General features: G+C 47.3%; 1 protein-coding gene across 3 annotated transcripts in view; it reads left to right on the plus strand.

Annotated features, from left to right (window-relative positions):
- The window catches only part of ARID3C (AT-rich interaction domain 3C), a 151072-nt gene extending 126534 nt beyond the window's left edge, over window positions 1-24538 (plus strand). For all 3 annotated transcript variants that reach the window (XM_075193754.1, XM_075193755.1, XM_075193753.1), the window contains exons 4-8: window positions 9922-10105; window positions 15648-15892; window positions 19369-19638; window positions 20055-20144; window positions 22974-24538. In XM_075193754.1, the coding sequence (XP_075049855.1) occupies window positions 9922-10105; window positions 15648-15892; window positions 19369-19638; window positions 20055-20144; window positions 22974-23122 (938 nt within the window). In that variant the 3' untranslated portion in view covers window positions 23123-24538. The remainder of the gene's footprint in view (window positions 1-9921; window positions 10106-15647; window positions 15893-19368; window positions 19639-20054; window positions 20145-22973) is intronic.
- The last annotated feature ends 501 nt before the right edge of the window (window positions 24539-25039 follow it).

The following is a 25039-nucleotide window of genomic DNA, read 5'->3' on the forward strand; positions in this document are numbered from 1 at the left end:
TGTGTCCCAGACACCCAGCCCGGTGACAGGAGGTCATTCTGAAATACTAAGTCACAATTAGCTGCCTGACCCCTAGATGGTGAATCAGCCTTTACCCGCATACTGTGCCAATCCTCTGCACCCTGCGGCTTCGTTCCCCCTCCCTGTCAGACTGCCAGAAGCTGCCGAATCACAGATCATAATATCCCTGAAACTCACCGTCGGGAGCCGGAGATCTCACCATGGTGTCAGATACATTTATTTATCGTTACTGTTGTTCTCTCAGACACTTAGAGATTAGTTTTTAGATGTGTATCAAACAGGGCCTGATTAAGGTCTCAGGCTGCCCTAGGCTAATACACTCATAGAGCCCCCTCGCAGGCCACATACGGCTAATACGCGGTAGGTGGAAATTACCTCCTCCTTAATTTAATATAAGGCCTCCTTTACCCCACCATCCCCACCAATGTTTATGTTCCCATGTTTTTGTAACTCCACTTGGCTTTTTCAAAGGGTCCCAATAATCTTTGTCACTCACTATAAATGAAGTGGTAGTTGCCCCAGTGGAAGGGGTCATGTTGGGGGTCCATGTTTGATGCAGCTTGTTGGCAGAACGATTCTTAGTTTCCAGTGGGTTTTAGGCTTTGGGGAACACACTGTCAGTACAGCTCTGTCCCTGAAGTATAAGTCCCCGATATTATGGTAGATCTGCCCCGGTGCCCCATTACGTAAGCTGATGGCACTCACCCTATGGGCATGAGAGGCTGTAAATGGGTGATAAACTCAGTTTTCAGAGCATGGCAGAGCTGTGAAAATATCCTTCTTAATAAGCAATAGGGCTAAATGCAGAGCCAGTATCACCTAATAAATCCCCGTCATTAATCACTTTGCCAGCTAATTGTGAACAAACAATGGACCTTTCCCTTGAAAAGAGCTTTGTGGAGATTTGTGAGGGACGAGCCCCCAGTGTCATTACTCTTCCTCTATTAGAAAGCTCCTTTTGTCAGCCCGGAAGACTGGCATCTTCCTTATAGAGACGTTGCAGGATTAATGGAGCTCGGATTCATTAGGTTAAGTAAAGAGGGATGAAAGAGAGAACATGGTGTCCGGCCTTTGTGCAGAAGGAACATCAATCTTTCGCTGGCGTTCCCTGTCTGCTCCAGGTCACCTACAACAAGGCCGCACACAGCCACCATAGCTGGACCAGGGCTAATTGTGTTACAGTCTAATGATTAGAAAAAGACTGCATTGTACAGAGAACCCTGAGCCTCATACATGACCTGAGGTCATGACCTGCCCCACCCCGGATAACGTACAATCTACAGAGCCCGATTATATATCTGTATGGAGTGGTATCGCCCTTTGTATGACTATAGCATGTACTTACCAGTAGTACAGGAACACTGTGAGATACAGGCCTCTGCTTCAGCGTTTCACTGCCTGTGGCTCTAGCATCCCTATCACTGGTTCTCCACGATTATAGGTCTATCATCTCCAAAGCTGTCATACTTGTAGCTCTAACATCCCTATCACTGGTGCCTCCACAATTATAGGTCTATCATCTTCAAAGCTGTCATACTTGTAGCTCTAGCATCCCTATCACTGGTGCCTCCACAATTATAGGTCTATCATCTCTAAAGAGGTCATACTTGTAGCTCTAGCATCCCTATCACTAGTGCCTCCACGATAATAGGTCTATCATCTCCAAAGCTGTCATACTTGTAGCTCTAGCATCCCTATCACTGGTGCCTCCATGATTATAGGTCTGTCATCTCCAAAGCTGTCATATTTGTGACTCTAGCATCCCTATCACTGGTGCCTCCACAATTATAGGTCTATTATTTCCAAAGCTGTCATACTTGTAGCTCTAACATCCCTATCACTGGTGCTTCCACTATTATAGCTCTATCATCTCCAAAACTGTCATACTTGTGGCTCTAGCATCTCCATCATGGATGCTATCATGTTTGTAGCACTATCATCTCCATATCTGTCATATTTGTGGCTCTAGCATCTCTATCACTGGTGCATCACCTTGTGGCTCTAGCATCTCTTTGACTGGTACTGTCATGCATGTTGTTCTAGCATCACTTATTACTCTTGTATCCCTCCTGTGTTTACTGATTTTCCTTTGGGACAGCAACTACTGCACTAATCAGAATAATGACTGAATATATGACCTATGTGGCTTTTATCATCTGTCATATAATATATTTCCCTGCAGGGCATTAGGATAGGAGATGGGTACATCTTACTTTCTAGAACACCTTGTTAATGTATGGTGTGTGAAGGAATTCTATTAAACGACCACTAAACATTCTCCAAAGCAAGTTTGCAAAATTGTCAGTCACTTAATGCCTGCTCAGTTAGAGAAGCTCCACCCCCTTATATGGCTGCCTGTGGCAGACCAGCGAGCAAATGTCATGAACTTATTAGTTAAATATAAACATTCCGGTTATGTCATGTATATTATTGAGCTCAGTAATACTCACCCTTTTATATATATTATAGTCAGACGTTGACTTGAACAATGGTCCTCTTCAGTTGTGTCGCCCCGCTCCCCCGTTTCTCTGACCCTCTCGATGCAGCTATCTCAGGTCTGGTCTCCATTCCCTCTTTGCCCCGTCCCTAGAGCATAGTGGGCATGGAGAGATCTAGGATATCTGGACATTTCTGGCTGCTTATAATGTGTTGGTGAAGTGCTGGTCGTCCCCCGCTAGTATTACATTGTTACCTGAACTACCACTGTGTAAAGTGTCTGTAGAGCAGTAGAGTTATCTGGAGACACAATATGAATGAGCTGGGAGTGAAACAAACTCTATTACATCCATTATGTGCCGGAGCACAGGACAGGGACGGATGTCTTTTCAATACTCAGAAATCTGGTTTTGTGTCTCAGCCGCTGCTCACCCTCATGTTTTGTATCAAAGAATCGGCTTCATCCTATTCCTCTCACTGTGCGGACGCCTATAAATCACAGTTACAATGGAAATCAATGTATGGATGGGCTGCCGAGAATACAATACAATTTCTTCCATATAAGATCCAGGGGGCCTGATGCATCAAGGTACGCAAACGCATACGCATCTGTGTTTCATACTTTGAGTGACGCAAACCGTTATATTTGCGTTGGAGTTTGAGATTGAGTTGACTTTGAGTGCCGTATCTGCTCTGTTTGCGCTGCGTATGTGGTGTTTTACGTAGCTCAAGTCCCGTTTAGCAGATGCGTATGTGTTTGCGTACCTTGATGAATCAGGCCCCAGATTTTTACCTATACTACCACCCCTGCAGCTGGCACCAGGCTCCGTCCAGTTCCCGGACCCTGTAATCCCCAATATTCCCTACCCGCCTTCACTCACAGTCACAGAATACACTGTTTCTGCTTTTCACACCTGTTTTCCAATCACGGTGACCTGGGTTGACTATAGCAGATGTTCAATAACACTTTTAACTCCAGATAACTAATCAAACACAGGGAGTTTGAAAACAAGTGTGAAAAGCAGAAGTAGAGTGTGATGTATTGTAATCTGTTTCCCAGGTGAATCTTTCCCACACTTCCCATTGTTTACGATACAAAACAAACACAATAATGCTCATTGCCACCATATACTATAATATATACCAATGTCTAACTCTCAGGGCTGTTTATAACATTGCTCAATATTACAGCCAATCAGCAGTGTGCTTTTATCTGTACAGTACATGGTAGTCAATGAAAGCCGATGCGTGATTGGTTGCTATAGTTTAGTGTAGTGTCTCCCAGTCACTACATGTGGTGCATCTGGAAACTGGTATTATGTTGTTGTTTGTGTGTTTTCTTCCAGACGGAGGGTTTTCACCCCTTCATATACTGACTAATTTCCCTGTTTTTGTTCGGTGTCAGTTTGACAGATGAATATGACATAAAGAGAAGTGGTACTGTGCAGTGTCCATATATACAGCATAAACATGACATAAATAGAAGTGGTACTGTGCAGTGTCCATATATACAACATGAATATGACATAAATAGAAGTGGTACTGTGCAGTGTCCATATATACAACATGAATATGACATAAATATAAGTGGTACTGTGCAGTGTCCATATATACAGCATGAACATGACATAATAGAAGTGGTACTATGCAGTGTCCATATATACAACATGAACATGACATAAAAAGAAGTGGTACTGTGCAGTGTCCATATATACAACATGAATATGACATAAAGAGAAGTGGTACTATGCAGTGTACATATGTACAGCATGAACATGACATAATAGAAGTGGTACTGTGCAGTGTCCATATGTACAGCATGAACATGACATAATAGAAGTGGTACTGTGCAGTGTCCATATATACAACATGAACATGACATAAATATAAGTGGTACTGTGCAGTGTCCATATATACAGCATGAACATGACATAATAGAAGTGGTACTATGCAGTGTCCATATATACAACATGAACATGACATAAATAGAAGTGGTACTGTGCAGTGTCCATATATACAGCATGGACATGACATAATAGAAGTGGTACTGTGCAGTGTCCATATGTACAGCATGAACATGACATAATAGAAGTGGTACTGTGCAGTGTCCATATATACAGCATGGACATGACATAAATAGAAGTGGTACTGTGCAGTGTCCACACATTCAGCAAAACAATTCAGAACTGCATACAAAACAGATATTAGGCAGCAGTGCTGTAGTCAGATATGAAAACTAGATTAGAACAGTAAAATGTACATAAATGTAATAAAATGTTACATAAAACGATTGAGGCATAAAGTAAGCTGTACATTAATGTGATAACTGCTTTATATAAATATGACCATCTAACCAAAATCATATTACTCTACAAATCCAATATCAATCTCCTCTCACACCCAATTACAGGAAAAACTATTAAACTTAGTGACTCACCCAGCGCTGACATCAGGCTCAGTGATAACAGGACAGTTACTTTCTGTCAGACAAACACTGAGCACTAGATACACAACTGTATAAATAATACACTAGAGAGAAAAGTGATGGCGGCCATTTTGTTGTGGACGATGTTCATGAAACAACATGCAGATGCCCATGGAAATGTGTCCTAGGCTGCAGACAATGTGTTATAGTACATCTAATACACCTACTAACGGAGCGGGTGCCATGCTTAGAGAAAGGGCTGACCTGGGTACCTAGAAACCCCCTTAAGTCTGCCCCATGCTCTGTTACTGAACATCTCACATTATATCATACTTGCCAACCTTTTAAAACTTCATTCCGGGAGATCCCGGGCAGGGGGCGTGGTTGGAGGACGGAAGGGGCGCATCGCGGCGAATCGTGGCATTTTGGCCCCACCCCCTACAACAAAGTGCCGTTTTGTCGTGGGGAGCGGGGGCAAAATGACGAGATTCACCGCAAATCGCGTCATTATGACAGCAAGTTGCCGTTTGCCGGATACTTGCCTGCTCTCCCGGGAGTCCGGGAGACCTACCCGAATTTCGAGAGTCTCCAGGACATTCCGGGAGAGTTGGCAAGTATGGGCTAGAGTAAAGGGGGAGTAGGGGATTGGGAGAGGAGCATTTTGTACCGGGCAGAAGGTGTCATGTTGGGGGCTCTGCTTATGGCAATTACTGTTAGATCATTATTCTATCTATCTTTTCTGTGTGCACCGCAGCACACAGTGTTTGGCTGGAAACCGTCACATTTTGCACTGTAGCGGCCCTTCAGCTCTGCGCTAACAAAGGGGCGAAAGACATCTCCAGATGATCAGTCGCCTCCGATAAATTGCTTTCACACTTCATCTCTTATAGCTGCGATAAGAATTGATGCTTAACGACCAACTTTGCAATCTCCAATAAATAGGCCGCACAGGTCTGTAGGTGTACAGAGATTTTACATCACCCCTTTATACTGCATCCTCTTGCGCTTAGTACCCCATTATTACAGACAGAAGCCGCTAATGTGAAATCATTTTAATAACACACATCCAGTCAGCAGTCTACATTGGTCGCAATCAATAGAATGGATATGAAAGGTTTCACTGACATCCACAAACATTAGCTCTTCTGGGAAGTGGTGGCAGATTCTGGTGAGATTGATGTCACAATAATATATCAGCAGACGTTGTAGAGGTGTGATGTCTGTCTGGGATCTCGTCCTATACTGAGCTGTCGTTGGGATGTCAGAGAGGAGGTTCCCACATTGTCAGGGGGTGACGGGTATCATGATCTGAGATATAGTACTAGTACAGCCGCTAGTCAGATAATAGTATGAGCCGGAGATTTATGTATCACCCCAGGTGCATTCCCTGACAGTACGTGGCTGTCATTATAAGTATAGGTTAGCACTGTGATTCCCTGCAGATTGTGTAGCTGTAGCGTCTGATGTCTTATTACACGATCTGTACAGCACGTACAATATATAATTATGTATATAGATATATATAGGAGCATTCCGTCCTGCTCATCCCCCTTCATCTACATTAGTGTCTATTCTGGTGACTCACAATTTACAATACAATCATTTCACCAAGCAGGATTCTATCTCTGTATTTATGAAACTGATTCTGTGCATGTATTGTACATTCTCTGCATACACTAGATATAGCACATATTATATACATACTGTTACAGGGCAGGTGATCTGTGAGCGCGGAGGGGATCGGGGTCCTGGGAATCGCATCATGGAGACCCCATCACACACAATAGGCAGTGTGCAGGAGACTGGCCGGCTCTTCCGGGACACCTACCCGGAATTCAGGAGTCTCCCGGACATTATTTATTATATCTGACAGTTTTCTGTGTTTGGGGCTTATTTGCATTGGTCAAACTGCGCTTATAAATGTCCTTTCATAGGTTTTCCAGATGTAATCAGTGATGAATTCATCCTGCGCTGTACGCCCCAAGCGGCGAGAGGTGGAGACAGCGGAGGAGGATTTAGTGTGCTGGGAAATGGTGACTTATACTCTGAGTCAGAGCTATAATATTAACCCTGAGAGTTTATTTGGGACGAGTCTCATGATTCAGATTCCTCCAGATCCTGACAGATACGTTACAGCGCGCAGACGTCCGTCGCGTTATATTCACACCCTGAGGTTCTCCGCTCCTCCGCTGTCGCACATGATAACGCTTCACGTCAGAAAACGCTAAATCTTCACCTTTTTGCACTCTTGCTTTAAACGCCTTTGTTCTTCCTCCATAGAAAGTGCAGGACGGTGCGAGAACTGTCCTACGATTCATTTCACACAATACCTTTGTTCACGTGCAATCAATTGTTATCGTCTCAGTCTTCTGGGCAAACTCTCTGCTTAGGAGGTCTGTTTATAGGAGAAAAGAGGAAGATCCCACAGGATTTAGGGCTTCTCCTTATTTAAAAACCCCTATGAAGACTGTCGCCATCTGTATTACTTTTTTTTGTGCAAAATTAGACTGGAAGCCCAGAGGGGTCGAGCACTGGATGGAGAACAGGGGCCAGCTGGGCTGGGGGGCATCTGTTCTCCGGGCTGGTCCCATAGTGGGCTATCTTGAGCTGTGTCACTGGGCCACCTACATTTTCTTTCCTTTAAAATTTTCCTAATAGGTTGCTGAGTCGAGTCACACCCTCCAGGCTAAGATTTGCCAGTCAGCCCCTGATGGAGTATCAGTACGAGTCCACTTACCGCCCCATCACTGAGCATCACTCAGCTGCTACTGGTGGCGCTAAATCCGACTGCTGAACGATAATATCTCTCTCTATCTATAAGTTGTAACCAGAAGCCGCTCCAGAGCGAATTCCAGGAATCTAGAACGCTCTCCTCGTTATTATCATTATTCTCCATTTATAAAGTGCCAACATATTACGTAGCGCTGTACATTAAGTGCGTCTTCTCGTGTAGCCGAGAGCACCCATATACACTGGTTCTCATGCAGAATTGCTCACTTACATCCTGCATAAGTCAGGTTAGATACTGACCATCTCAACGTACCCGACCTCTCTCCCTCCTCCTGCCCAAATCCTGCCGCCGCCGCCGCTTCCTAAATGGCCTTACTTTGCTTCTGATATATATTTTTGCATGGAAATCTCTTTCATTTCCAAAATACAAAACGTTGGCATTAGATAGCAGTGTGAAATGTTTGGCGGTAGATAATAGGTTCTGCCTTCTTTGTATATTGACCAAATTTTATGACGTACCCATCAGTGGACCTCGGTGCTTACTGGTTTCCATGTGTGAGGATTGGATTGGCACCGTACCTAGAACAAGCCGGTTAGTGGTGCTCACAGACAAGATCACTTCACACATGGCTGAATGTACTGTACAGGTCTCTGATCATTGGATGACAGGTCACCGGGGTTATCCAGAAACCCAACATATATTAGACATAAGAAAAGAATACGACAAACCCAGTTTCACCTCCCACTATTGTATCCTTAATTCCAAACTGATGGGCCCCATTCATGGTTGTATGGACCATGGTGCATTACTATACTGTCTCTGTATCTTCTACATGTCCGACCCAGCAATGGTCTTTAAGAGTCGCCTTTACTTTATCATCATCATTTATTTATATATCGCCACTAATTCCGCAGCGCTGTATAGAGAACTCGCTCACATCAGTCCCTGCCCCATTGGGGCTTACAGTCTAAATTCCCTAACACACACACAGACACAGACTAGGGTCAATTTGTTAGCAGCCAATTAACCTTCCAGTATGTTTTCGGAATGTGGGAGGAAACCGGAGCACCCGGAGGAAACCCACGCAAACATGGGGAGAACATACAAACTCCACACAGATAAGGCCATAGTTGGAATTGAACTCATGACCCCAGTGCTGTGAGGCAGAAGTGCTAACCACTACACCACCGTGCTGCCAATATGTAAACAAGTAGCCCGTAGATTTGTATGAGCAGCAGCCGACACAGGTGAAGTATCTATCACGATGTGTTAAATGTCTGTGACTTCGGCACAATAATAAGTGATAAATGATAGTGATCTGGGGTCCTCCGCGGCCCCCCGCTTAACACTCCGCAGAAATGGCTCCCTCCAGTCATGGCGGCAATAGGTCAATGCAAAGGTCAAGAAAAGATGTTGTTTCTTTCGGCTGTCGTGTGTTCCTGCTTGTCCAATCTCCTCTGAAACAGATGTAGTCAGCAGCAGCCGCCTATTGAGACCGTTCTCATAAATCCACACAAAACAATAAAGCTCAGAAGGCAAAACACAGGTTAATTATTGCAGGTCAGACACTTTGTTAAGAAGCACAAAGATGAGCATTTGGACGGAGATTATCAGAGCTAATTGACAACATAAAGACTGGAGCGGAAAAAAGACTTTCCATAGATTTATCGCAACATGCTCCATAAATATTCTGAGCAGTAGAAAGTGCATCATTGTGTGTTTTGTAATTATTTTTTCTGCAGCAAACGACAGTCGAGATTGATGGGCTATTTAACCCCTTATATTTCTTAATTAAGTCCTCAAATTAAATTACAATTATCTCTACACAGAGAGATGGTCTGATACACGCTCAGTGGGTTGTTGTCCATCCTTAGCCTGTCGCCCTGCGCTGTGCTCTGACCTCAGTTTATATGGACTGTAGTCGCTGTGCTGGGAGTAGTAACTGTGCGGCCCTCTCCCTGTCTGTATATCACTGTTATGGGGGCTTCCTGGTGAACGCAGCGCTGGGTGACACATATAGGGCGTATGTACAACTGCCTGTAAGTCTGTGCCCTAAACTCATGCTCACAAATCCCTAATTCATACTAGATATTCATTTTCTTCAGTATAACTCCCGTCCTGATGTCACTCCTCACCCCAGACAGATTTACACCCTATATATTCCCTAACGCCTGTCCTGATGTCACACCTCACCCCAGCTAGTTTTACATCCTGTATATTACCTTTATTCAGTATAACGCCCGTCCTGACATCACTCCTCACCTCATTTATATCATTATACCATTATTATACCATTACTTGTTCCCAGGGACGCCGGTGAATCGAATCCCGATAATGGCAAAGCAAGTCCTGGATCTGTATTCGCTGTACCGGCTGGTGACAGAGAAGGGTGGACTGGTGGAAGTCATCAATAAGAAGATCTGGAGAGAGATCACCAAGGGCCTCAGTCTGCCAACGTCCATCACCAGCGCAGCCTTCACGCTGAGAACCCAGTGAGTCTGACACCCATGTCCTTGTGTGAGATGTCAGAGGGGTCTCTCACTGGCTGTACGGGGATATCAGAGGGGTCTCTCACTGGCTGTATGTCCAGGGATATCAGAGGGGTCTCTCACTGGCTGTCCGGGGATATCAGAGGGGTCTCTCATTGGCTGTCTGTCCGAGGATATCAGAGGGGTCTCTCACTGGCTGTCCAGGGATATCAGAGGGGTCTCTCACTGTCTGTCTGTCCGGGGATATCAGAGGGGTCTCTTACTGTCTGTCTGTCCGGGGATATCAGAGGGGTCTCTCACTGGCTGTCTGTCCGGGGATATCAGAGGGGTCTCTTACTGTCTGTCTGTCCGGGGATATCAGAGGGGTCTCTCACTGTCTGTCCGGGGATATCAGAGGGGTCTCTCACTGTCTGTCCGGGGATATCAGAGGGGTCTCTCACTGTCTGTACGGGGATATCAGAGGGGGTCTCTCACTGTCTGTCCGGGGATATCAGAGGGGTCTCTCACTGTCTGTACGGGGATATCAGAGGGGGTCTCTCACTGTCTGTCCGGGGATATCAGAGGGGTCTCTCATTGGCTGTCTGTCCGAGGATATCAGAGGGGTCTCTCACTGGCTGTCTGTCCAGGGATATCAGAGGGGTCTCTCATTGGCTGTCTGTCCGAGGATATCAGAGGGGTCTCTCACTGGCTGTCCAGGGATATCAGAGGGGTCTCTCACTGGCTGTCTGTCCGGGGATATCAGAGGGGTCTCTTACTGTCTGTCTGTCCGGGGATATCAGAGGGGTCTCTCACTGTCTGTACGGGGATATCAGAGGGGGTCTCTCACTGTCTGTACGGGGATATCAGAGGGGGTCTCTCACTGTCTGTCCGGGGATATCAGAGGGGTCTCTCACTGTCTGTACGGGGATATCAGAGGGGGTCTCTCACTGTCTGTCCGGGGATATCAGAGAAGGTCTCTCACTGTCTGTACGGGGATATCAGAGGGGGTCTCTCACTGTCTGTACGGGGATATCAGAGGGGTCTCTCACTGTCTGTACGGGGATATCAGAGAAGGTCTCTCACTGTCTGTACGGGGATATCAGAGGGATCTCTCACTGTCTGTACGGGGATATCAGAGGGGTCTCTCACTGTCTGTCCAGGGATATCAGAGGGGGTCTCTCACTGTCTGTCCAGGGATATCAGAGAGGGTCTCTCACTGTCTGTACGGGGATATCAGAGGGGTCTCTCACTGTCTGTCCAGGGATATCAGAGGGGGTCTCTCACTGTCTGTCCGGGGATATCAGAGGGGTCTCTCACTGTCTGTCCAGGGATATCAGAGGGGGTCTCTCACTGTCTGTCCGGGGATATCAGAGGGGTCTCTCACTGTCTGTCCAGGGATATCAGAGAGGGTCTCTCACTGTCTGTCCAGGGATATCAGAGAGGGTCTCTCACTGTCTGTACGGGGATATCAGAGAAGGTCTCTCACTGTCTGTCCAGGGATATCAGAGGGGGTCTCTCACTGTCTGTACGGGGATATCAGAGGGGGTCTCTCACTGTCTGTACGGGGATATCAGAGGGGGTCTCTCACTGTCTGTACGGGGATATCAGAGGGGGTCTCTCACTGTCTGTACGGGGATATCAGAGAAGGTCTCTCACTGTCTGTACGGGGATATCAGAGAGGGTCTCTCACTGGCTGTACGGGGATATCAGAGGGGTCTCTCACTGGCTGTACGGGGATATCAGAGGGGTCTCTCACTGTCTGTCCAGGGATATCAGAGGGGGTCTCTCACTGTCTGTCCAGGGATATCAGAGAGGGTCTCTCACTGTCTGTCCAGGGATATCAGAGAGGGTCTCTCACTGTCTGTACGGGGATATCAGAGGGGTCTCTTACTGTCTGTACGGGGATATCAGAGGGGTCTCTCACTGTCTGTCCGGGGATATCAGAGGGGTCTCTTACTGTCTGTACGGGGATATCAGAGGGGTCTCTCACTGTCTGTCCAGGGATATCAGAGGGGTCTCTCACTGTCTGTACGGGGATATCAGAGGGGTCTCTCACTGTCTGTACGGGGATATCAGAGGGGTCTCTCACTGTCTGTCCGGGGATATCAGAGGGGTCTCTCACTGTCTGTCCAGGGATATCAGAGGGGGTCTCTCACTGTCTGTCCAGGGATATCAGAGAGGGTCTCTCACTGTCTGTCCAGGGATATCAGAGAGGGTCTCTCACTGTCTGTACGGGGATATCAGAGAAGGTCTCTCACTGTCTGTCCAGGGATATCAGAGGGGTCTCTCACTGTCTGTACGGGGATATCAGAGGGGGTCTCTCACTGTCTGTACGGGGATATCAGAGAAGGTCTCTCACTGTCTGTACGGGGATATCAGAGGGGTCTCTCACTGTCTGTCCGGGGATATCAGAGAGGGTCTCTCACTGTCTGTCCGGGGATATCAGAGAGGGTCTCTCACTGTCTGTCCGGAGATATCAGAGGGGGTCTCTCACTGTCTGTCCGGAAATATCAGAGGGGGTCTCTCACTGTCTGTCCGGAGATATCAGAGGGGGTCTCTCACTGTCTGTACGGGGATATCAGAGGGGTCTCTCACTGTCTGTCCGGGGATATCAGAGGGGGTCTCTCACTGTCTGTACGGGGATATCAGAGGGGTCTCTCACTGTCTGTCCGGGGATATCAGAGAGGGTCTCTCACTGTCTGTCCGGGGATATCAGAGAGGGTCTCTCACTGTCTGTCCGGAGATATCAGAGGGGGTCTCTCACTGTCTGTACGGGGATATCAGAGGGGTCTCTCACTGGCTGTCCGGGGATATCAGAGGGGTCTCTCACTGTCTGTCCAGGGATATCAGAGGGGTCTCTCATTGACTGTCTGTCCAGGGATATCAGAGGGGTCTCTCACTGTCTGTACGGGGATATCAGAGGGGTCTCTCACTGTCTGTACGGGGATATCAGAGGGATCTCTCACTGTCTGTCCAGAGATATCAGAGGGGGTCTCTCACTGTCTGTCTGGAGATATGAGAGGGGTCTCTCACTGTCTGTCAAGGGATATCAGAGGGGTCTCTCACTGGCTGTCTGTCCGGGGATATCAGAGGGGTCTCTCACTGTCTGTCCAGGGATATCAGAGGGGTCTCTCACTGTCTGTCCAGGGATATCAGAGAGGGTCTCTCACTGTCTGTCCGGGGATATCAGAGAAGGTCTCTCACTGTCTGTACGGGGATATCAGAGGGGTCTCTCACTGTCTGTACGGGAATATCAGAGGGGGTCTCTCACTGTCTGTACGGGGATATCAGAGGGGTCTCTCACTGTCTGTACTGGGATATCAGAGGGGTCTCTCACTGTCTGTACGGGGATATCAGAGGGGTCTCTCACTGTCTGTCCGGAGATATCAGAGGGGTCTCTCACTGTCTGTACGGGGATATCAGAGGAGGTCTCTCACTGTCTGTCCGAGGATATCAGAGGGGGTCTCTCACTGTCTGTACGGGGATATCAGAGGGGTCTCTCACTGTCTGTCCGGGGATATCAGAGAGGGTCTCTCACTGTCTGTCCGGGGATATCAGAGAGGGTCTCTCACTGTCTGTCCGGAGATATCAGAGGGGGTCTCTCACTGTCTGTACGGGGATATCAGAGGGGTCTCTCACTGTCTGTCCGGGGATATCAGAGAGGGTCTCTCACTGTCTGTCCGGGGATATCAGAGGGGTCTCTCACTGTCTGTACTGGGATATCAGAGGGGTCTCTCACTGTCTGTACTGGGATATCAGAGGGGTCTCTCACTGTCTGTCCGGAGATATCAGAGGGGTCTCTCACTGTCTGTACGGGGATATCAGAGGGGTCTCTCACTGTCTGTCCGAGGATATCAGAGAGGGTCTCTCACTGTCTGTACGGGGATATCAGAGGGGGTCTCTCACTGTCTGTCCGGGGATATCAGAGGGGGTCTCTCATTGACTGTCTGTCCAGGGATATCAGAGGGGATCTCTCACTGTCTGTCCGGGGATATCAGAGGAGGTCTCTCACTGTCTGTCCGAGGATATCAGAGAGGGTCTCTCACTGTCTGTACGGGGATATCAGAGGGGTCTCTCACTGTCTGTCCGGGGATATCAGAGGGGTCTCTCACTGTCTGTCCGGAGATATCAGAGGGGATCTCTCATTGACTGTCTGTCAAGGGATATCAGAGGGGGTCTCTCACTGGCTGTCTGTCCGAGGATATCAGAGGGGGTCTCTCACTGTCTGTCCGGGGATATCAGAGGGGATCTCTCACTGTCTGTCCAGGGATATGAGAGGGGGTCCCTCACTGTTTGTCCGGAGATATCAGAGGGTAGTAGAGATTAGTGTGTATACACCAATCAGTCACAACATTAGAACCACTGGCAAGTGAGATGAATAACATTGATTATCTTGTTACCATGGCACCTTTCATGGTGTGGGATATATTAGGCAGCCAGTGAACAGTCACTTCTTGAAGTTGATGTGTTAGAAGCAGAAAAAATGGGCAAGTGTAAGGTCTGAGCGATTTTGACAAGGGCCAAATTGGGATGACTGGATCAGAGCATCTCCAAAACGTCAGGTCTTGTGGGGTGTTCCCAGTATGCAGTGGTTAGTACCTACCAAAAAATGATCCAAAGAAGGACAACTGGTGAAGCAGCAACAGGGTCATGGGCGCCCAAGGCTCATTAATGCGCGTAGAAAGCAAAGACTAGCCCGTCTGGTTCAATCCCACAGAAAAGCTACTGTAGCACAAATTGCTGAAAAAGTTAATGCTGGCTCTGATAGAAAAGTATCAGAGCACACCGTGCATCTCAGCTTGCTGCGTAGGGGGCTGCCCATGCTGACCCCTGTCCACTGCAAAAAGCGCAATTAATGGGCACGTGAGCGCTGGAACTGGACAATGGAGCAATGGAAGAAGGTGGCCCGGTCTGATGAATCACGTTTTCTTTTACATCATGTGGACGGCCGGGTGCATGTGTTTCGTTTTCCTGGGGAAGAGATGGCATCAGAATACACTGTGGGAAGAAAGCAGCCGGCAGAGGTAGTGTGATGCTCTGGGCTATGTTCTGCTGGAAACCTTGGGTCCTGGCATTCATGTGGATGTTACTTTGACACGTTCCACCTACCTAAACATTGTTGCAGACTAAGTACACCCCTTCATGGTAGCGGTATTCCCTGATGGCAGTGGCCTCTTTCAGCAGGATAATGCGCCCCGGCACACTGCAAAATTTGCTCAGGAATGGTTTGAGGAACATGACAAAGATCTGAATCCATTCGTGCATCTGTAGGATGTGCTGGAAAAACACATCCGAGCCATGGTGGCCCCACCTAGCACCTTACAGGACCTAAAGGATCTGCTGCTAACGTCTTGGTGCCAGATACCACAGGACACCTTCAGAGGTCTTGTGGAGTCCACGATGGGTCAAAGCTGTTTTGGTGCCACCAGGGGGACCTACACAATATTAGGCAGGTGGTTTTAATGTTGTGACTGATCGGTGTATATTTCCCTGTAACTGTGTATAACTGTGTGTATATAAGTGTGTGTGATTATACCAGATGATAGAATCTCTCTCTGTTTCCCAGATACATGAAGTACCTGTACCCGTATGAATGTGAGAAGAGGGGTCTGAGTTCCCCCGGAGAGCTACAAGCCGCTATAGACAGCAACAGGCGAGAAGGCCGGCGGCAGAGTTTTGGTTCGGGGCTTTTTAGTTACTCACCTGCTGGGACCCCAAATGTCCTGACATCCCCAAAGATAAACATGTCTTCACTGTCTGTCTCAACGCACAATGGGGGACAGATCAGCCAGATGCACCCAATAAAGAAAGGTGGGTTTTACATCGCATAGCGTCACCTGCGCTATTCTCTGCGCAACCAGGTGGTAATGTGGAGCCCCAAGAAATGGGGAGCCCTGCGAAAGGGGGAGTGCTGAGAAAGGGGGAGTGCTGAGAAAGGGGGAGTGCTGAGAAAGGGGGAGTGCTGAGAAAGCAGGAGACCTCAGAATTGGGGAGCCCTGCAAGAGTTGGGGTGTCAAGATTGGGGGAACCGTAAGAAAGCAGGAGCAGGCTGAAATTTAGGTCTATAATGTACAGCAGAGATGGACGGTCACTGACCACACAGCGTCCTGTATTTATCCTACATTTTATAGCAGTTTTAGACCCTGATTGTTGTGTTGTGAGATAGTTACCGGCTCTCGCTTCCATTCACTACAGCAAGGGCATTACACTGGGCATGTGCCCTGGTAGACAGATAATGGCCCTCATACACTGGGCATGTGCCCTGGTAGACAGATAATACCCCTCATACACTGGGCATGTGCCCTGGTAGACAGATAATACCCCTCATACACTGGGCATGTGCCCTGGTAGACAGATAATACCCCTCATACACTAGGCATGTGCCCAGGTAGACTGATAATACCCCTCATACACTGGGCATGTGCTCAGTTAGACTGATATTACCCCTCATACACTGGGCATGTGCCCTGGTAGACTGATAATACCCCTCATACACTGGGCATGTGCTCAGTTAGACTGATAATACCCCTCATACACTAGGCATGTGCCCAGGTAGACTGATAATACCCCTCATACACTGGGCATGTGCTCAGTTAGACTGATATTACCCCTCATACACTGGGCATGTGCCCTGGTAGACAGATAATACCCCTCATACACTGGGCATGTGCCCTGGTAGACTGATAATACCCCTCATACACTGGGCATGTGCCCTGGTAAACTGATAATACCCCTCATACACTGGGCATGTGCCCTGGTAGACTGATAATACCCCTCATACACTGGGCATGTGCCCTGGTAGACTGATAATACCCCTCATACACTGGGCATGTGCCCTGGTAGACTGATAACACCCCTCATACACTGGGCATGTGCCCTGGTAGATGGATAATACCCCTCATACACTGGGCATGTTTCCTGGTAGATTGATAATACCCCTCATACACTGGGCATGTGCCCTGGTAGACTGATAATACCCCTCATACACTGGGCATGTGCCCTGGTAGATGGATAATACCCCTCATACACTGGCCATGTGCCCTGGTAGACGGATAATACCCCTCATACACTGGGCATGTGCCCTGGTAGACAGATAATACCCCTCATACACTGGGCAAGTGCCCAGGTAGACTGATAATACCCCTCATACACTAGGCATGTGCCCAGGTAGACTGATAATACCCCTCATACACTGGGCATGTGCTCAGTTAGACTGATAATACCCCTCATACACTGGGCATGTGCCCAGGTAGACTGATAATACCCCTCATACACTGGGCATGTGCTCAGTTAGACTGATAATACCCCTCATACACTGGGCATGTGCCCTGGTAGATGGATAATACCCCTCATACACTAGGCATGTGCCCTGGTAGACAGATAATACCCCTCATACACTGGGCATGTGCCCAGGTAGACTGATAATACCCCTCATACACTGGGCATGTGCTCAGTTAGACTGATAATACCCCTCATACACTGGGCATGTGCCCTGGCAGATGGATAATACCCCTCATACACTGGGCATGTGCCCTGGTAGACAGATAATACTCCTCATACACTGGGCATGTGCCCTGGTAGACAGATAATACCCCTCATACACTGGGCATGTGCTCAGTTAGACTGATATTACCCCTCATACACTGGGCATGTGCCCTGGTAGACTGATAATACCCCTCATACACTGGGCATGTGCCCTGGTAGACTGATAATACCCCACATACTCTGGACATGTTCCCTGGTAGATTGATAATACCCCTCATACACTGGGCATGTGCCCTGGTAGACAGATAACACCCCTCATACACTGGGCATGTGCCCTGGTAGATGGATAATACCCCTCATACACTGGGCATGTGCCCTGGTAGACTGATAATACCCCTCATACACTGGGCATGTGCCCTGGTAGATGGATAATACCCCTCATACACTGGGCATGTGCCCTGGTAGACGGATAATACCCCTCATACACTGGGCATGTGCCCTGGTAGACAGATAATACCCCTCATACACTGGGCAAGTGCCCAGGTAGACTGATAATACCCCTCATACACTAGGCATGTGCCCAGGTAGACTGATAATACCCCTCATACACTGGGCATGTGCTCAGTTAGACTGATAATACCCCTCATACACTGGGCATGTGCCCAGGTAGACTGATAATACCCCTCATACACTGGGCATGTGCTCAGTTAGACTGATAATACCCCTCATACACTGGGCATGTGCCCTGGTAGATGGATAATACCCCTCATACACTAGGCATGTGCCCTGGTAGACAGATAATACCCCTCATACACTGGGCATGTGCCCAGGTAGACTGATAATACCCCTCATACACTGGGCATGTGCTCAGTTAGACTGATAATACCCCTCATACACTGGGCATGTGCCCTGGTAGACTGATAATACCCCTCATACACTGGGCATGTGCCCTGGTAGATGGATAATACCCCTCATACACTGGGCATGTGCCCTGGTAGATGGATAATACCCCTCATACACTGTGCATGTGCCCTGGTAGACAGATAATACTCCTCATACACTGGGCATGTGCCCTGGTAGACAGATAATACCCCTCATACACTGGGCATGTGCTCAGGTAGACTGATAATACCCCTCATACACTGGGCATGTGCCCTGGTAGATGGATAATACCCCTCATACACTGGGCATGTACCCTGGTAGACAGATAATACCCCTCATACACTGGGCATGTGCCCAGGTAGACTGATAATACCCCTCATACACTGGGCATGTGCTCAGTTAGACTGATAATACCCCTCATACACTGGGCATGTGCCCACGTAGATGGATAATACCCCTCATACACTGGGCATGTGCCCTGGTAGACAGATAATACCCCTCATACACTGGGCATGTGCCCAGGTAGACTGATAATACCCCTCATACACTGGGCATGTGGTCAGGTAGACTGATAATACCCCTCATACACTGGGCATGTGCTCAGGTAGACTGATAATACCCCTCATACACTGGGCATGTGCCCCGGTAGACTGATAATACCCCTCATACACTGGGCATGTGCCCTGATAGACTGATAATACCCCTCATACACTGGGCATGTGCCCTGGTAGACTGATAATACCCCTCATACACTGGGCATGTGCCCTGGTAGACTGATAATACCCCTCATACACTGGGCATGTGCTCAGGTAGACTGATAATACCCCTCATACACTGGGCATGTGCCATGGTAGATGGATAATACCCCTCATACACTGGGCATGTGCAGGTTATACAGATACATGTCTGTGTCATTACAGAGGACAGCATGCACACGGCTGGGACCCCCCAGCGGATAGGAATCCCTGTCTGTCTGCCCGGTCACCACGCATCAACGGCACAAGCATTACAAGCAATGCAGGCAGCAGCCCTGGAACAGCTGCGGGAAAAACTGGAATCTGGAGAACCTCCGGAGAAGAAGATGGCGATGATGGCGGAGGAGCAGCAGAGGTTAATGCAGCATGCTCTGCAGCATAACTTCCTGGCAATGGCTGCGCAACTGCCCATGAACATCAAAATCAACAGCCGAGGTACGGAGATCCCCAGATACCAGCTCCCCCCCCCTCACACATAGCAGCCCCTTCTTTCACCCCCAGCTGATATATATGAGCCCACACACAATGTATCTCTGCCAGAACTGTATTATACCCCTGTATCTCTGTGACCGGGGGGCGAAGGGGGGGGGGGGGGCGTAACTGGAGACCATATGGGGTTTGTTCATTGTATTAAACTGAAGAACTACAAATATATATTTTCCATGTTTGATTAATTAAACTATTTAAATGAAAACCTAAAAATTGAGGTTTGTGTTCACTGATATAACACTAGAGAGCCAGAGAGTATCACCTAACAAGGAACTTCGTCCACAGAGCTAGCAATCTGAGCACAGTGTTTGTCGTCCCGCCAGTTATTCTCAGCAGTGATTTTCTCTCCCTCTCTCCTCCAGATGACAGACAAGAGACGGCGATGAACCTGTCTGCATCCAGCATTAGCAGCATCAACATGTCGATAGAAATGAACGGAGTTGTCTACGCAGGTATGTAGCCTATCTCGCCGGTCGCTGGCAGGAAATCCAATAACACACGGTCAGAGCGGGCTCAGCTCTCCCTCCATCTCACGTCTCCTCTGTGAAATCCATTGTAATGAATTGAGGAAGTGGATTTCTTGACAGTCAGTAACACTCAGTTATGTGTGATGTTTGAAAGCTACTAATGACGGCTGTGTCACCATTAATGCATCTTTCTCCATCCCAGGGAACTATTTGTAGGAGGTTGAAGGATTCCGACGCTCCATCATCCTGGCGAGTGTCATAAAAAAAGACGCTTTTCTGTTCATTTGGATGTGCACCAATAGATCACACAGCCCAAATTAATAACATCCTCATACTTAGGCATCTTTGTATCAAGACTCTGCTGTATTAAAGAATTAGTCTATCGCAGCAATAAAACATTTTCGGCCGTACAATTTGTGAAGAAGATGTCACCAGGGCATCTGAGCATTTCTCAGCTCCCCGGCAACACTGCAGTAAGAGGAGTCTTACCGCCCGCCCGAAAAACCGCCCGGCTATCGCCATCCTAAGGTTGCGATAATGATAGGAGAATATTGGAGAAGGCTACTGCCGGAGAGATTCGGCGACCGCCTTCACTGGCCCATGGGCTTTGTTGAATAGTGAAAAGCCGGTGATAAAGGGAGTTTCAGATAAATAGCCCCCATCGTCTCTCATGTAATGATGTTACTATAGTAACTGCCCATTTAAGTGATCTTCACCTAATCTCATTTCTCATCAGTCTACGGTTTCACATAATTGTCAATAATCCTTCATCTTTCTCCCGGTGATAAGTGTGCCGGCTGAGAGTCAGGGAATGGAGTTTGTTTTATAAAGTGATGGATCATTTTCACAACTAGTATGTGGCAAATATTCACTGTATTTTCATGTCCAAAAGTTCAGCAGCAAAATGATTTCCAGATGCCTCTTAATAATTAGCGATAGTACAGGGTCACGACGATACGACCACAGTGTAACGCGTTAATCCAGCTGTCAGTCATTCTTACGGTCTTATGTCGTACGTTGCTACGTGAGGGCGCAGGGCTTTTAGGCCGTGTATAATGAAAATTGATTATTTTTCGTGGAATTTGCTCCAGGTGAAGCACTGTATATAAAACGAGGCAAAACTATCAGAATTTTAGAAGATAACTGTAAATTAATGTTGCGAGCGGCGCTGTGATGCTAGTAGGTCGAGCTTAGTAATGGCGGTATAAATCACGTTGTGGCGTCCTGTCTTTAATACCGCAATGATTGTGCAGGTGGACCATGCTATATGTGGGAGGGATCATACGTGTGCACTGACTCATATTAGCACATATGTTGCAGCTCTGCTCCGTGTACCATAAACCACCTTCCATTGCTGCTGATTTGTCACACGGATTGCCTGTTGCTCCTGACTGAAGGCAGACGGTACTAGTATAAGTACTAGAAACGTACATTACACGCACAGTGTTCTATATATCAACTCCTCCAGTAAGATGTAAACAGGAACGGACTATTGATCTGGCTATTGGAGTGCCAGCTCCCAGGGATAACCTGGGGACGAACAATTGTGCATTCGCTCTTTAATCCCAACTGCTGTAGATGAATCCTGGGGATAGATTTATCCAACTTTCTAAAACAGTAAAGTGATTGTGTTGCCCCTAGCAGCCAATCAGATTCTAGCTATTATTTTCAAGATAAAAGACGGCTAAAATCTGATTGGTTGCTATGGGCAATACCACCACTTTTCATTTTTGGAAAGTTTGATAAATCTCCCCGCTGGTGCACGGTCACTGGTAAGCAGGTAGTTATTGTTCTTTGCACCCTGGTTTGGGCTGCAGACACAGCTCACATAGTGGGTAGGGTCACGGCTGTGAGACGGGGTGGGAGCAGATTGGGGTCTGACATTGATCAATCAGCTGTCACTAAATGGATGGTCCTGAATGTGAGTAGAATATGGATCAGCCAGTGATGGTTGTTTACTAAAATGTCTCACACGTGCAACCAATCAGCAATTAGCTTTTATCATTCTAGAGCACATTAGACAATGAAAGGAAGTATCAGATTGGTTGATGTTGTTTAGGGCATATTTGTATCAACAATAATAAGGGATGCCCACTTTTGGGCACTCCCCCTCTTTAGGTTCATTCTCCTCCCGAATAGGATACTGCTAGAGAGCTGACTGGAAGAGACCATGCCGTACAGGAGGACTCTGTTCATCCTGTCCTGTTCAATGAAGAGCTTTCTCCTCTGGGAGGCATAGCATGAAGTGAGGGGGGGGGGGTTGTAATTTTCCAATTTTCAGCATGAGATCGATATATACTAATTTGTGATTCTTTTGTACATTTGTCCAATAATCTTTGTATTTTTTGGAGACGGTGGTAAGGCAGGAAGGGCTGGGTCCAGTGAGCACACTATCGATCCATGTGTGATAACGATGATTCTCCTTTTATCAGTCCTGGGGTGTGTTCCAAACACTGCAGCTAAATATAAGTAACCTGTTCTCCCACTGTACAGCCCACGCTCTGGTGTATTTTTTTATCTTATTGTGACTCGAGAGGTTTGTGTGATTCCTTGTGTCTATAAGCATGTAAGTTGTGTAGGGAATTCATGATTTGTTCCACATTTTTTTTGCCTTTTTTTGCCCCTTGCAGTATTATATGTCCATGTACTATCAGATAGAACATAAACTCTTCCTCAGCTCCATAATGTTCTATACCACCTGCAGGACTCACCAGTTGGTGTCGGCGGTGGGATGGAGTGGAAGGACGCTTACCTTAGTTATTGTGTGTTTAGAGATTCCTGTGCCCACATTACCTGTGTTCCTTCTGTCCTCAGGTGTGTTATTTGCCCGCAGAGCGGGGGCACCGTCAGGGTCAAGCACAAGCTCGAACAACAATAATGAACGCTCAAGTCCTCCTACAGCACAGATTCCTCCACTCTCCTCTTCATCGCAAGGACACACTCCACCCAGTTCTTCATCTTGAGTCGACACAGCCTCCATCCTCTTCCAGTGTCCATTTATCCCACATCTCGCATCTTCATACAGGGAAGGTGGGCTTTCTCAGAGGTCGGGGAGGACTATTATCCAGAATAGACAGGAGCAGAAGAACACAGGGAGAGAGCAGCGTTATGACTGTGTGAGCCAGACATCTCTGGGTCTTCTTCTGCGTCAGCTCTAAACTCTGCCTGGCGATCATTGCTCTATTCAGCGGCAAACTCTGGCAGTAACCACTTACAGACAAGACCATGGCCTGCCCTGGCCACCCTACCTCTAACCAACCCACCTGGAGCATATCATACCCGAGGGTGCTCTAGGTGCACTTACCTCTGTACAGTAACCCAGCATTGGATACATAAGGAAGTTTCACACTTATACCAATCATCTCCAGCCACCAGGAATTCCCCCCCGTCCTTCAGGTGCATTGGTGTTACTGCTTTGTAACAGGTCACGGCCAGCAACCGAGCAGTGAAAAGACTCATAAAATGTAGCTTTTACCAAAGATATAAAACAAAGAGTTAATTTATTCAATCCTAACAAGTAGAATAGATAAGTGTTTTTGGTTTGTTTGTTTTTTAAAATCTGTGTTTGCAGAATGATGTCGTCTTTTCAGCAGAGTCCCCAACCTTACGAAGAATCTTCCAATGTATTTCTTGTGTGACATTGGTTTAGATGAAGGAATACCATACTGGGGACCGATGGAAATAACCAAAGACCCAATTTAGCCTTTTAGCAGAAGCACAGGGTTTTCACACTTACCTCAGATTCAACAGTAGGCCTGAAAGTGAGAGTAACGGAGAGTAACGAAATCCTTCCAGAAGCCTCAACATGATGTCTGCTTCACCGAAGCAGGCCGGAGAGATTTACTGGGCAGACTAGATGGGCTATAGGGTTCTTATCTGCCGTCAAATTCTTTATATGTGTTTCTATTTATCGTGGAGTTTCTGTAGACACGTTGACACGTCTTGCTGGCCTTTGTGTACAAGATCCACCATTTATCTGGGAGGTGCAGTAAGTCTGCTTCACCATCCATGGCAGAACCTATTTGAGTGCAATGTCCGTCCACGTGTCTGCATTAAGATGTGACATCCACCCTTGGGGCCAAAATGTATTAGGGATGAGCGTGCCAGTAGGAAATACAGGAAAAGTTATAAGAGAGGGAGGAGAAATATAAACTAATTAAGATATGTTTTAATATGTTTTAAATCCAAAACACATATGTGAAAAATCCCCAGGTCCATTAACATGTGAGGATTAGACTGTGTTAAAATAAAAGGTATCTTCACTTATTTGCAGTTTATACAACTTTTAGAAATAACATTCAGAAGTGTAACAACATACAAAGTAAACCTAATTCACAATGGTCGTCATAATAAAATCACAGTCCCTCACATTGGAGATAAACATGAAGAAGTACAGTTATTGTAGCATAGACAGGAAGTGCTGCTACCGTCCACTGACACAGGACCTGCGCCAGCTTCTCTGTCTTCTGACTCTGCAGGAATAGACCATCCCTCAGCTTCTGACCCAGACCCACCTGTAAGAATAGACCATCTCTCAGCTTCCTACTCTGACCCAGACCCACCTGTAAGAATAGACCATCCTTCAGCTTCCTACTCTGACCCAGACCCATCTGTAAGAATAGACCATCTCTCAGCTTCTGACTCTGACCCAGACCCACCTATAAGAATAGACCATCTCTCAGCTTCTGACTCTGACCCAGATCCACCTGTAAGAATAGACCAGGTCTCAGCTTCTGGCTCTGACCCAGACCCACCTGTAAGATTAGACCATCCCTCAACTTCCTACTCTGACCCAGACCCACCTGTAAAAATAGACCACCCCTCAGCTTCTGACTCTGACCCAGACCCACCTGTAAGAATAGACCAGCCTTCAGCTTCTG

The sequence above is a fragment of the Mixophyes fleayi genome, chromosome 1 (genome assembly GCF_038048845.1).
Source record: "Mixophyes fleayi isolate aMixFle1 chromosome 1, aMixFle1.hap1, whole genome shotgun sequence".
NCBI classification, from domain to species: Eukaryota; Metazoa; Chordata; class Amphibia; order Anura; family Limnodynastidae; genus Mixophyes; species Mixophyes fleayi.